This window comes from Emydura macquarii, unplaced genomic scaffold, assembly GCF_026122565.2.
Source record: "Emydura macquarii macquarii isolate MOO-44397 ecotype Brisbane River unplaced genomic scaffold, CSIRO-AGI_Emac_v2 contig_3401, whole genome shotgun sequence".
NCBI lineage: Eukaryota > Metazoa > Chordata > Testudines > Chelidae > Emydura > Emydura macquarii.
The window spans coordinates 658892-671054 of record NW_027133538.1 but is presented as its reverse complement, the minus strand read 5'-3'; the positions used below and the strand labels follow the sequence as shown (position 1 = coordinate 671054).

Sequence of the window (12163 nt, the reverse complement as noted above, 5' to 3'; positions counted from 1 at the left end):
AACATCAGTCACTAAGTAATCGGCCTTGGAAATGATGTCCTACATGCTATTGTTTGCACTAGAGAGATGCAGTTTGACAAAGGGAACCAAGAAGATGAAACCTCCTTAAAATAATTTCATATTAGGTGTGAACTCTGCCCAGGGGATTGAAAATTACCTGAAGAGCCATAAATTCAGTGTAAGGAGCTGGGATGAGATACCTAGTGCTGTGGTGCCAAGATCAGTGTTAGGTCAAGTCTTCTTTAGCATCTTCATTAACTATCTGGAAGCACAGTGTGATCTGGGGTGCCTACAGTAGCTCACACTGAAAATGCCAAGGTCAGGGCAGGCTGCAAAAGGAGAGCGGATTCTCCCCCAAACTGGTAGTTAACACTAGCCAGTCACAAACCTGTGCTCCTGATCCCCCATGCTGGTTATCAAGGAGCTAGGACAAAGAAATCACACAGCCCCCTTTACTGTATTCCAGTCTATGGTGCCCAATCAGCAAATAGGTTCAGTACAGTGAGAAGTTAAAACTCTGCTCACTGTACAAAATGTTCTTCAGCTTATCGGTTTGGATCTGACCCAAAAATCACACTGCCAGCCAATCCTTTAGTATCTAAAACGAAGGGTTCTATTATAAACGCACAGAAAAGACAGAGAAGAGAGTTGTTAAATGGTCAAAGCAATCAGATACATACATCTGACTTCTGAGTCCATATATCAGGTTCCTAACAGCACTGGTTAGTTTGCTGGCTTGTAAAGTCCCCCACATCTAAAGCTGGGATGAGTCTATTGGCCTTGTTCAAAGCTTCAGTTTTGTTACTGATTTGTTAATAACGCAGTTGAGAAGTTATTTTAGCGGTGAGAAGCAGAATTGAAGACAAAATGGAGAAGATGCATCTGCCTTTTTTATATCCTTTGCCATGTGGTTTGTGCATCCTTTGTCCCAAACAGAAGCTAACAACACATAGAAAAGTACTTGGAGTCCCCTGCCCACAGGCATGTCCTTTACATGTCCTGCTGATTCTCAAGCATAGCTCCTAGTTTATCACAATGGGTCCATCGTACAGCTGATTGCTCTCCCTGGGCCATCGAGCAGACTGGATAGTGCTGATGTCAAGCTGTCTGGGGGTGTCACCCAGAATCGCAGCACAGGTTTGTGATGCAAATATACCACACATATTTACAACTCAATACAAAGATGATACGTACATATAAACAAGATGATCATATTTAGCAAATTGTAACTTTTCCACTGATCCCTTACATGGCAGAGCTTGTAAGATTCATTGCAACTTTGTAATATTGGTATCAATGACATTTTAAAGCATCACCCATATTCCATACAGTGGTAACTTCACAACACTTGAGATGATACTAAAGATGTTGCAAACAGCAAGGTGGAAAGAGCAATAATACAAAGAGGTCAGAAATCGAGAAAGAATAGAAGCAATTGAGACTGAAACCAATAGAGATTTTTAACAGTGAAGGTGATTTAACTGTTGAACAAACTGTCAAGGGAAGTGGTGGACTCTCCATGTCTTGATGTCTGCAGTTCAAGACTGAATGCCTCTCTGGAGATCATGCTTTAGTCAAACACAAGGGCTCACAAAAGTGACTGGATGTTACACAGGACGGCAGAATAGATAAGCCTTCTGGCCTTAGACGCTATGAGTCTGTATGCATCGGAATAGATCTGGGGAATAATTACATGAAACATAGTTCCTCATTGGCAGGGAGGTGGTTGAAAAGAGACCTAGGCATGAGCATGATGCTTAGATCAAACGGGCAATAAACAACAATTCACAGGAGCCCCTGACCTATCTGTGGGGGGAAGACAGCTGGAGCCCTGCTGAAAGGGGTGGAGGAGACTGATGGCTAGAGTCTCACCGCACGGAGGGGGCAGAGCGATGGGGTGGCGATGCACAGCGCTGACAGAGTCCGTGACTAAATCATATCATTACTCATGGTGTAGCAGGGAGGAGGAAGCTCTCTTCGGTGCAGTCCTGGGAAGGCGGCCCCTAGAATGCTGTGTTCTTTTTGGGGTGCCTTAGTGCCATCCAAACAGCAGCAAGTTGAAGCTCAGTGAAATGAGAGAACAGAAGAAGGAGTTGATTTACAAGCAAGATTAAATGAGCCATGCTAAAGGCATGTATTTCACGATGTGCTGACTAAAGGGCAAGGAATTATCATAGACTCCTAGAAGATGAGGGTTGGAAGGGAGCTCAGGAGATCATCTAGTCCAACTCCCTGCTCAAAGCAGGACCAACACCAGCTAAATCATCCCAGCCAGGACTTTGTCAAGCTGGGCCTTGAAAACCTCCAAGGACAGAGATTCCACCACCTCCCCAGGTAACCCATTCCAGTGATTCACCACCTTCCCAGGGAAAAAGTTTTTCCTCATAGCCAACCTAGACCTCCCCCATTGCAGCTTGAGACCATTGCTTCTTCTTCTGACAAGCATCTGGGGTTAAACTGAACAAAGAGAAACTGAGATTGAATATCCAGAAAAGTGTCCCCGTGTCGTGAGATCAGTTGCAGTGTGGAATAGTCACCCAGGGAGAGTGATGGGAGCCCCATTGCTGGGTAATTTTAAACCAGGGCTGGAGGAAGTCTGTGGCAGGGAACTGCCCTGCGTTTGCCTCCGGAGGATGTGCTAGCCTTTTGTGGCTGGAGCTAAATTAAGATAGGGATCAAAGCAGTGCAAAGTGTCTCAGTGCCACCTTCTAGCTCAGTCTGGGACATTGGTCATTAGCAGGTGCTGCGGAGGAAGGTGCAATGACCCCGAAGTCAGAGGTTATGGAAGTTTCTTCCTAATCTCTGTTAGTTCTTGGCTCCTGTCCTGCCCTGACACAACAGGGATTGCATCCCTCTGTAGGAGTGCGTGGCCATCCCGCCCTGTCAGTCTCAGAGGGAAGCCACGCCCCCTCGCCACATCCTTACAACAGTTATTTGATCTAGTCTCAGGTAAGCCTGGGTGGTCTCATTATCCGTATAAAATAATCGTTCTTTTTAAAATCTTATTGAACTTTTGGTTCCCTTGCTCCCTTGAGGCGTGCGCTCTGCCGGCCAACGTGGAAGTGTGTATTTCCTTTTGTGTTCCATTGCGCAGGTTCATCGACTGGCCCTTTGTTCCCATATTTTGCTCATCTCTTTGGTTCTTGTGTGTTGTTGGAGCACAATAAACTGCAGTTGTGTATGGTCAGACATGGCTGGATGACTCCGGGTGCTGGAACTGGGCCTTGCTCGGCTAGGTCCCTGGTTTGGATCCTGATCAGCTTCGTCTCTGCAGTCCTGGCTGCTTTGTTCTGCTCTGTGTGAGATGAACTAAATTTAGTGCCTTTCTCATTGGACCCTTGTCCACATCACAAATGGCCCAAACTGGATTCTTGTTGGTAGTCTCTGCAAAGAGGCCAAGGACTGGCTGAGCCATGAAGAACCTATTGTAAGAACTTGGTCTGGGCATAACAGGCGAATTCAGTCCGCAGGTACCTGACACTAGCCTTGAATTCACCTAGGGATCGATGGGTGATTGCTGGGGGCCTGTCCCATCCTCTCTGGTCAGTTGCTGGTGTGATCCTGATGCCCTTGGCATATGCTGTTGCTTAAACCTATGCTGTGCCTGTGCTGTGCCACCCTTCGGTCTTTGAAAGGTGCTTCTGGTTGTTGAGCTTGGCACACTTTGCAAGGTTTTGCCCTAAAATGAATTCCCCTGCTCCAGCCCTGGGAGGTTTATGGCCCAGGCTAAGCCTTGGGCAGGCACTGAAGACTCATCTCAGCAGAACTGCAGCCCTCGGATGATCAGTGTCAGAGGCCTTCCCTCCAGGTTGTCAAGGCCACAGAGCGTCACACCGTTGACATCTGGTGGCTTCAGAGCCTCTCAGCTCTTGGGAGCGTTACATCTCCCTCAGCTGCCGGATCTTATCCTAGAAGATCTCAGGTTCCCACAAAGAGAGGGGCTCAGCCCCACAAAGGTCAGGCACCCTCCCTTTGGCGAGGCGGTGTGAACTCGACATGGTTGGCCTGTCATAGGTGCATCCTTCAGACAGAAGAAGGCTAGTTTGTGGCTTTGTTTTGTTGGAGGGCAGTGGACAGGAATACACTGAAAGTGGGTTTATCATGGACGGATTTCCCTGTAGCTTCTCACTGCTGGCTGCTTCCCCCTCAGGAAGGTTGGTGGATGGTCTTATCTCTGGAAGAGAGCTATTTCTTCTCCCAGCTAATTCCTCTTCTCCTAGGAAGCCCATCCAGTGATCCAGCCGTACACCAGGACCCCTACTCTCTTGTTCTGAAATAGCCCCAGTTTTTGTTCTCTCTTCTCTGTTCCCATGAGTGTTAATTTCAGCTCTGGATGATGTGTTTGTGAAGAGCTCGTGCAGGTTGGCTCGTAGCTCAGCTGCTGTCCCCGGGACTTCTCCGGTGAGGACTCCCCTGTTGGGAGGGTTGCAGGGCGGAGGTCAGGAGTGTCCCGGGGTGTGATGTGTCTGGAGAATGCAGAGCACTCGAAGCTGACGTTTGGCACGTGTCCTAATCAGCTGGGTGCTCTGCTGTAATCTGGCCTAGTAGCACTTCTCTGGGCTCATTTGCTGACCTGTCTGTCTGTTAGGATGTGGACACTATCTACCACAGCCAAGACTGCCGGGAGTTCAACCTGTTGGACTTCACTCACTTACAGAGCAGGTGAGTCGTTGCTGAATTCTGAGATCAAGATTGTGCGAGACAGAGATGAGTAGCAAAATACGTTGTACCCGTAGATACCCTGACAATAACACTGTATGTAGTGACCAGCCATCCTTTGAGTGAAATGTGCCCGAGGGCAGCATTTAAAATGCATTTGTACTCTGAAAAGAGACTGTAAAAATAGCCTCGTCTTACTGCCACTGCCCCTGGCCTGCTTCTCGTTTGTATTGGAGTCAGATCTGCTGGGGTTAGTGACCGAGGGCTGGTCTGCATGGAAATAATGAAATGGGTTGCAATTCGCCCCTTTGTGTTTTAGTGTGATGCTGTCTGTGCGCACTCTTAGATCAATTTGAGTGTGTCTTATTTTGGCTGAGTTTTGTCAGTGGGAGGGAAAAAAAGATTTAAAATCTTTTGGGTTTTTTTCCACTGACAAACTAAATCAAAGTAAGTGAACTAAGAATGTCCACATGCAAAAATTGCACCAAGGTAACAAAAGCTGAGAGTTACTCCGCTTGAGTTATTTTGGTGCCAGTTTGTTTGTAAACAAGCGCTAAGACAAGTAGTGAGAGTCCTGTGGCATCTTAAAGACTAACAAATTTTGCTAAAAACAGACTGACATGGCTAACCCTCTGGAACTCATCAACATGCTAAGATAAGTGGGGTTTTTTTGTTTTTTTTTTCACTCCAGTTAGCCCTACAGGGCCAGTCCAACCACGGGAAAGTAGAAGCATGAATGATTAATTTGCCAAGGTGCCTGTGAGATTTTAAAGCTGCAATTTAACAAATGATATTTACTAATTTGATAAATGGTATGGCCAATACTAGGATGGAATGTAACCGGGACAACCCCTTTTAATAATAATAAGAAGAAGAAGAAGAAGAAGAAGAACTACTAGAGTAGCTTTTCCATTGGCAGATCTCAAAGTGCTTTACAAAGGACTCAGTATCGTTATACTTATTTCACAGATGGGGGAAGTCAAGGCCACACAAGATCACCCCGCCGGCCAATGGCCCAGCTGGGAATAAAACCAGGTCTCCCAAGTCGCAGTCCATTGCTCTATCCACTAGGCAACATTGCCTAGTACTATACTTCTACTGAGTTCTACTGAGTTCTACTGAGGGAGTGCTAGCTTGCTAATTGTAATGTTAGGTATGTTTCAGTTCTGCCTTTTATTTTTGACAGTACTTTTCAAATCAGGACTTTTGGTTGCTCTTAACCAATCAGTTGGTTTTTTACTTCCCCGAGAATCACTTGGGTCAATAATCAGTAGGTTTATAGACCAGGTTTATAGACATCAATTATTCTTGGCATGTACCATGTTCAAAAGACACATGCACTTTAGCAAGTGATTAACATAGAGCCATGTCCGGGCCCAACCACTATATCAAGGAACAATACAAACTATTAGTTTCTCATTTTTCTGCTACTTTCGTCGATATCCAGTAGATGGCGTAGGTGCATAATAGACTCCTTTGAACCTTTTTTTATCGGAGGCTTTTTATGTTTCATTCATCTCAAGGATTGTATTAGAGTATCACCCGGACAATTAATTGGAATTTCTCCTTTTCCTGCCCACCTCCCCTTTTGTTTTGTTTTTTTAGCAATTTCTTTCCACTGGTTAGGTGTTTATACCTTTCTGGCTTCCTTTTCCTTTTTGTGCCATACTATTCATGTCATTTCTAGAGTGCACCAGCAGTTTAGAAAGAAAACCAGTTACTTCACAGTTCCTCTGAATTTAGTAGAGCTGATTTGTACCTTCTTTGCCTGTATCAGATACCTTTAATTTCATATCCCTTCAGGCTGACAACAGAAAAAAAGAGACATTATAGCGATGGAACTGGGCAGATTATTTACCTATTGAGAGACACATATCTGATTCATAAGGCAGACAAATGTACAATTATTTGGGTGAAAGATTAAAAACTGTCCATTTGTCTGCCTTATGAATCAGATATATGTCTCTCTAGGTAAATAAACTGTCCAGGTCCATCGTTATAATGTCTCTTTTTTTCCTATTGTCAGCCTGAAAGGATGTGAAATTAAAGGTATCTTGTATATATGACTTCTTTGGGAGGTTGGGAAGGTGTGACTCTGGAGCCTACATTTCTCTGGGTTACACAGTGAGCTACTTCTACCTTTCCACCCCTCTCTAAATCCTGATGAACTCCTGGAGCATAACTGGGCATGTGCAGGGGCAAACGGAGCGTAGCTTTCTTTGTCCACTTCTGACTGGTTCTCTGGAGTGAGAGGGAAAGAGGGAAAGAGAGAAATTGCATCCCGATGTGATTCTGAGAGATTCTTCCCTAGTCACGGTCAGTCTGAAGATTTCATTTAAACATCACATTTCCTGTTGCTGGGGGAAGAGGGGTCTGTCAGCAATGGGACTCTAAAATGTGGATTGTTGGTCTATTCTGAGCAAACAGAGATGGGGTGACCACAGGTATACCCTGTCTTATATCCCTGATCAGGGAATAGAGGGGCAGACGGAACTATGGTTATTAATAGTGTATAGTCAAGGCATATTTAAGAGCTATACGTCTCGCAAGGGGGAACTGGAATCTGTTCCCGTGGGCCCTGCAGGGCCAGCCCAGCTCTGGGGGAGGCTGCTGGAGTCTATTCTGGCCAACACATCAGCAGCAGAGCTGCTTACTAAATTGCAGTCAATTACCCCTTTGCAAACCTACTGATGGGAACATGGCCCCATGGGGTAAGTCTGCATTGCAATAAAGGACCGGACTGGCCTGGGTCAGCTGACTGGGTTGTGCAGGGCTATAATACTGCAGTGTAGACATTTTTGGGCTGGAGTCTGAGCTGTGTGACCCACCCCCTTGTCAGGGTCTGAGTGGCTGGGTTCCATCCTGACCCAGAATTTTTACACTACTACTTTCAGCCCTGCAGCCTGAGCCTTGTGATCACAAGTCAGTGCATGCCGTGGATTTTTATTGCAGTGTAGATGTACCTCTAGGGGGGCTGGAGGGCACAGATTGGCTTGCAGAACCTTCATTACAGCTGATGAGTCCTGAGAGAGAAAAAGCCCAGCCTGACTTTCAGATCTCAGCCAGAGTCAGAAGGGCTGGTGCTCAGAAAAAGCAGTTATTTACCTTGCAAATGGCGCGCCCGTGAGCCGGAGGGAGCGAGAGGCGATAAACATGGAGCCATCTCTACATAGTTGCTTTTCAGTGTGGAACTGCCTTTTGAAAGAGGGACATTAGAACATGGCGCATCAGGCTTTGTGGGGTTGTGATGTTCCTCCCAAAAAAGCCCAGCTGTCTTTCATGGCTAATTCTCCCACCCGTGCCTGGGCAACTTCCTGGCCAGCTACATGTTGACCGTGATCACAGGATTTTATCGGTCCCGGTTTGTAGCAGTTTAACAGCAAGGGTACTCAATTAAGGAGGCAAAACTAAAGCACCGATCAGCTTTCTGCAGCCTGCTTGTGTTTTGTATTTCTGTATGCAAATGTCAGCCACACGGCATTTGGCCAGCATGACCTTCTAATATAAGACCTTGTCTATACTAGACCGCGGTGCTGCTTTAAGCCGGCACAACCCAGGGATGCAGTTATATCAGGATAGCTTCTTGCCATAAGTGAAGGGGAATAAGCTAGACTGGTAAAGGGCATGTTTATAGCAGTATAATTGCATTCACACCAGGGGTTGCACTGGGATAACTATTTCGATAACAAAATCATACCCAGAACCACCGCAGTTACACCAGTAACACTTTTAAATGCAGACCAGGCCATAGAAAACAGGGAAACAAGAAAGACCAAAATTCACATATCCACCAGAGAGCAGCCGGTGTCCCTGTCTCTGTCACAGTGTGCACTGCACTGTACACAGTGGCTGCTCCGAGTGGAGTCTGTTGAGATTTAAAGGTACAGCCTGCAGGAAAACAAATGTATAACTGTGACCGAGCAGGACACTCCCCAGGTTCCAGCAGCTGCCCGGTAAATCCTCGCCCGCCTGGCACAGCAGAGCTTTTTCCCTTTCGCCATCCTGCAGCCGTGCGGTCTGGACTGGCGCAAGCATAGCTGGATCCCCGGTCATTGCAATGCATCTGGCTCCTCTGCACCGAGCAATGCAAGGGATGTCCCGTTGTGGATGTCTGGTCTTTAGGGCCAGGCCTGAATTCCGCAAACAAACGCAGAAGCACCGACAAGCTATAAATGCACCTAGAGCATTTGCTGCCTGTGGCAGAATTTCACCTGCCTCTCAGCTGAGGGCTGTGGTATGTCTAGTCCAGACTTAAAGCAGTGGTCGCAGTGCTGAATATTTCAGCTCCCAGGGGCAGGTAGTGGCTTTAAAATAATGTGTGTGCAACCGGACTCAATGGTCATCCTGGCCATAACGCTGCTAATCGTTTTGTTGCTGTGTCCCCCTGCAGAGATGTAGCCCTGAGCGTCACCGCGCTGTCATTTAACCTATGGTTCACAAAGCTGTACTGTAAGGATTTCAGACTGGTGAGTATGAAGATCCGTGACCTGGATGCTAATGGGATGATGTCCGTTAAGCAATGACACAGCTTTCAAAAAAGGCTTTCCTCTCTCCTAGAATCAGGAGATTTCCGAACAGCTTCTGTACATGCTCAGCAAATCAGTGAAACTGGAAGAGCTGGTGCTGGAAAACAGTGGGTTAAAATTGTAAGGAAAGGAATCTTTTTGTTTTTACATGTTCTGTTTATTTTAATGGGGTCTAGGTAGCATTGTAAAAACCTTCACAGGCAGTTGCTTGCTGCGATTTGTCACTGGCTGTTCTGTGCCTCGTACGTCCTCAGCTGTTAAAATAGCAGAAATGCAGGACTGACACTGAATTATTGTCTGTATATTCAATTATCAACTGATGCTAAATCACAGTAAAGGTGCCCTTGGCTTCTGGATACCTTTTACGGGGATGAATTTAAACGCCCAAAACCTGGGAAAGGGGAAAAAATTCTCCTAACAGACTCAGTAACATTAACTTTCACCAGAGGCACAGACGAGAACTTGATTATGATTAAAGCTGGGAATTTCAGAAGTACCCAGCTCCCAGTAAAGAATCAGTGACATTAGTGATTTAGGAGCCTACATCCCATTTTGAAAAACAATGCTTTAGGGAACGTTAGCCCAGCTGTGTATCTGGATTCATCTAGAGAGCCATAGCATGGACCGTGTGATGCTTTTAATGGTGCTAGCAAAGGCTGACTTCTTTATTGCTTTCCTGTTCTTGAGTGTTTAAATCTGTAGCCTGGTTTTGCATTAGCGTATTTGCTTTTAACCATAATTTTGAGAGACGAGAGAAATGGCTCGTGCCCCACAGGATTCCCCTCTTTGAGAGCCACCCATGTTCTGAAGTTCACATCCCACTGAGGGAATGGGCCGGGCAGGGAAAGTTCACACCTCTGCTACTGGCTGGAGACAACTTTCTTCCGTGCTGCATCACAGGAGATCTACAGCCTTTTCTGTAGGTGTAGCATGAGCTACTGCTCAGCACTCGGGGGATCTATAGGCAGAATACACCCAGCTCCATCGCTTACTGCATCTCCCCTCCCGTCCCCCAGAGCCTTAGAGGTATGATGGGACCCCAGCGCTCTTTTCTTCAGCTCATGCTGGGATCTGTTGTGTGAAGGGTTGTGAGACATTTGGTGCTTGGGTCCCGTCACCTTGGTGCCTGGACGTGTTGTGAATCCTCAGTAACGCTGGATTTATTGTAAAGTCAAATCCTTTCCCTTGCAGTGAATTTGCCCAGAGGATGGCCCAGGCGTTAAGCAGACACCCGGACTCTGCTCTAAGTGCTATCAATTTGGCTGGCAACCTGCTGGAGGACAGAGGTACCGCACGCTCCCACCCCGTTAGACACGGCTCCTTCACCTAGCGGGTTTTTAAAAGGCAGAGTAATAACTAGTCTTTGGGCTACGTCCTTCCCTTTTTACCCCCTTCTTTTTGTCCTGTCTCTGCCCGGTGGTCAGCTGGCGTTGGCTGGCTGTGTTTGAGACACCCCTGCATCTCATGCAACCACCCTCCCATCTTCGCTCTCCTCTGGAAAGCGGAAGCCGCACTTCCCAACGCAGAATTTAGTGGTCCTGATTGTGTCCACACATGAAAGCTGTTGCAGCATAAAGTGGGGTGTGAAGATAAAGCTTGAGAGCTACTCCAGGAGAACCCTGTGTGTGGACAAGTTTGGGGCAGACTGGGACACAAACGCTGACAGCAAGTGATTAGCACTCACCAGTTAATGTCTCACCCCCTGGGCTGCACCCTGCTTGATCTTCCCGTAGAGGGTATACGTGTGAAGTGCCTCTTGAGTGCAATCCAGGGCTGCCCTGTACCAGAGACCTTGACTTCCTTCTGCTTCCAGCAGTCCCTTGGATCTCAGCTGAGCTTCCCTGAACCAGCTGCCCTGGTGCCCACTGTGACCTGTCCGTGCCTAGGGGAGCCATCTGAAAATGCCCAGGGCAGGGCAGGCTGCAAAAGAAGAGCAGATTCTTCCAACACTGGTGGCTCACACTGCAGTAAATTCACCAACCAGTCACAAGCCAGTGCTGCTGATCCCCCACACTGGTTATCAAGAAGCTAAAAGTAAAAAACTACCCAGCCCCCCTTTATTGCATTTCAGCCTCTGGCCCCCAATTAGCAGCTGGGTCCAGTACAGAGATAAGTTATTAAAACTTTGTTCCCTTTACCAAAATGTTCTCCTGATCCCCCAACGGTCAGCCGCAGTGCCAGACCAATATAATTTGGATCTTACCCAGAGTACCACGCTGCCCGCCAACACTTCTGTAACTAAACTAAAGGTTTATTATAAAAGGAAAGAAACAAATGACAAGAGAAATGTTAAATGGTCAAAGCAATCAGAGACATACAAATGATTGGAAAGGCCATATGTATATATCAGGTTCGCAGTAGAACTGTGGAGTTTGCAGGCTGGTACAGTCCCTCTGGTGTACATCCAATGCCTGAATGGGTCTCAGTCCTTTATTTTACAGCTTTAGTTGTAGATGAGTTGATCCAGAGATAGGAAGCAGGAATGAAGACAAGATGTGACACAGCTGCCTTTTATGTCCCTTTGCCATGCAGCTTGTGGAAATTCACAGAAACAAGATGGAGTCCAGGGTCACATGGGCAAGCCCTGTTGACTCAGAAGGTGTAGCCCTTGTGTTCTTTCCCTGGGTTCATTGTACCTTTGAGTTCCCTTAATGGGCCATTAAGCAGACTTAGTGCTGCTGCCATTCTGTCTGGGGTGTCGCCCAGAAACACAGCACAAGTGGAAATACAGATACATCAAACACATCCATAACTTCCAATACAAATATGACACATGCACATAAACAAAATCATCATACTTCCCAAATTATAACCTTTCTAACAGTACCTAACATGGCCTATCCTGTACCAATTATTGTAATTTTGCAATATTGATGTTAAATAATATTATAAATGGTCACCCCAATCCAGACAGCCTCACACCCCCCTTGCCCGTGGGCGTGGAAGGAAGGAGAAAGAAAGTGCTTCAAGCAGGCACA

The 12163-nt window shown here is 46.6% G+C and overlaps 1 protein-coding gene across 1 annotated transcript in view; it reads left to right on the top strand.

Annotated features, from left to right (window-relative positions):
* CARMIL2 (capping protein regulator and myosin 1 linker 2) overlaps positions 1-12163 on the top strand; it is a 106336-nt gene that overhangs the window by 20162 nt on the left and 74011 nt on the right. Inside the window, exons 8-11 of the mRNA XM_067534396.1 lie at positions 4589-4662; positions 9050-9125; positions 9217-9305; positions 10377-10471. Of these exons, the coding sequence (XP_067390497.1) occupies positions 4589-4662; positions 9050-9125; positions 9217-9305; positions 10377-10471 (334 nt within the window). The remainder of the gene's footprint in view (positions 1-4588; positions 4663-9049; positions 9126-9216; positions 9306-10376; positions 10472-12163) is intronic.